At 38.7% G+C, this 1,662-nt stretch overlaps 1 protein-coding gene across 1 annotated transcript in view; it reads right to left on the bottom strand.

Moving 5' to 3' along the window:
- Nucleotides 1-1,363: 1,363 nt before the first annotated feature.
- Nucleotides 1,364-1,662, bottom strand: part of LOC107100623 (intestinal mucin-like protein) — an 11,382-nt gene continuing 11,083 nt past the window's right edge. The window contains exon 16 of the mRNA XM_015399195.1: nucleotides 1,364-1,519. Coding sequence (XP_015254681.1) covers nucleotides 1,364-1,519 — 156 coding nt within the window. The remainder of the gene's footprint in view (nucleotides 1,520-1,662) is intronic.

Raw genomic sequence — 1,662 nt, 5'->3', positions numbered from 1 at the left:
CTCTACTAAACAATTTTTAAAATATAAACTCTGGATATACAAAATGACAATAATTGTTTTAAAATGTTTTTTGTTGTCTTTGACTGTCTGATCTTTTCTTACCCGCACACAGTAGAGGCAGAATAACAGCAGAGGGGCTGTCAGGCAGTCACCTAATAACGCTACGTGACGCAGCTATCTGTGTTCAGAGCGTTTTGAGTCCGTGTTTTTTTTCTCTCTCCCTCTGCTCCTGAGTCCTGTCTATCGGTGAAACTTCCTCTGATCTGTCGCTTTGAGACATTATATTATTGGGGTTGCTATTCACTGCGTACAGAGTAGCTACACTGTTGAAGGAGAGACACAGCAGCTTCTCTGTCGGATTCTGGGTCCTACCTTCTGAGCTTGTGATAATTTCTCATGTCTTTATTTTTTCCACCTATATATATTATATAAAAAAAAACAAACAAAAAAAAACAACTGTATGGGGTTTTTCTCTTTCTGCCCCTTTCAGCAGCCACTGACTGGTGGGTTACAGGCTGAGAGGTTAACAGATTGTAGAAATACCATTGATTTTCAAAGAACTAAAGTGCAGGTAAGTTCCAAAAAATAAGAGTGTGAAACGGAAATTAGCATGTGTTAACTTCCCCGAGCTGCAAGGCTCATTCAACATTAACTTTACCAGGCCATTTCATTTTCATCATCTCATCTCGCTTTTCCTTCTTCTCATTTCTGCACCTGACTCTTGATTCTGTTTCCAAGCACAAGTTTTGCATAATCAAAAAGTACTGGCAGGTAGGGAAAGGGGAACCACAGGGAAGCCTGGAGAGCTCTACATTTTTCCTTGGCATGTTATTTTGTTTTGTATTGCTTATCTAATAACAAGCTTTACAACCTCTTATTTTTAATATTTTTTGTTATTAGTGCTTTGATGCATTTCCTTAGCCTGATGTTTTTGTTGACTCTCTCCCAGGCTCTTAGTGCCTTACTAACAGTTTGTGATTCTAGGGGGTGATGTGCCAAAGCAGTGCCAGACCTTTATGCAGGTAATCCAGCTTCATGCTACAGGAGTCTGATAGAATCTATCCAAAAATATACACTGCAATTTTTTTTATCTATAGTAATTGTGGTATTTAACCAATTAAAAATCATGAATAGCCTTTTCCTGTATTTATAACAACATGTTTTATAAAGCATAAAACAAAACTCTCAGTATATTTAAATGAAGAAAGACAGGAGAATTGAAGTCACTTGCATAATTTTATTGAATCAGCTGATAAATGAACTCCAGAAAGTTTGTTATACTTTATAGGAGACTTTGTAATTATTTAAAGGAATCTGGTTATATATATATATATCTCGATCTCACATTTGTGAGTAAAGGTTTTCACTGCAGTGTGAAGCGCCGCTTTCTTCGAAGATGTCCAGCAGGCGTGGTGCACTCTGTGTGGCCGCAGCCGCACTCCTCTATGTGCTCATAGGTGAACTGGACGTGCCCGCCATTTTCACACGCCAGATCGATGGTGCGATTGTTGATTCGTTTCTCTTTACAACAGGAGCAGGAATGTTCCATAGCACCTGCTGCTTCAGAGTACCTGAAATAAAAAGGAGCAGAGATTAGCACATTCACAACCTCAGAAACAGTTTAGTACAGTTTGGTGACTTCTTAGAGGAAGACAAGCTAGA

The sequence above is a fragment of the Cyprinodon variegatus genome, unplaced genomic scaffold, assembly GCF_000732505.1.
Source record: "Cyprinodon variegatus isolate N-32 unplaced genomic scaffold, C_variegatus-1.0 Scaffold994, whole genome shotgun sequence".
Classification (NCBI taxonomy): domain Eukaryota; kingdom Metazoa; phylum Chordata; class Actinopteri; order Cyprinodontiformes; family Cyprinodontidae; genus Cyprinodon; species Cyprinodon variegatus.
This window is presented reverse-complemented; position numbering and strand designations above follow the sequence as displayed.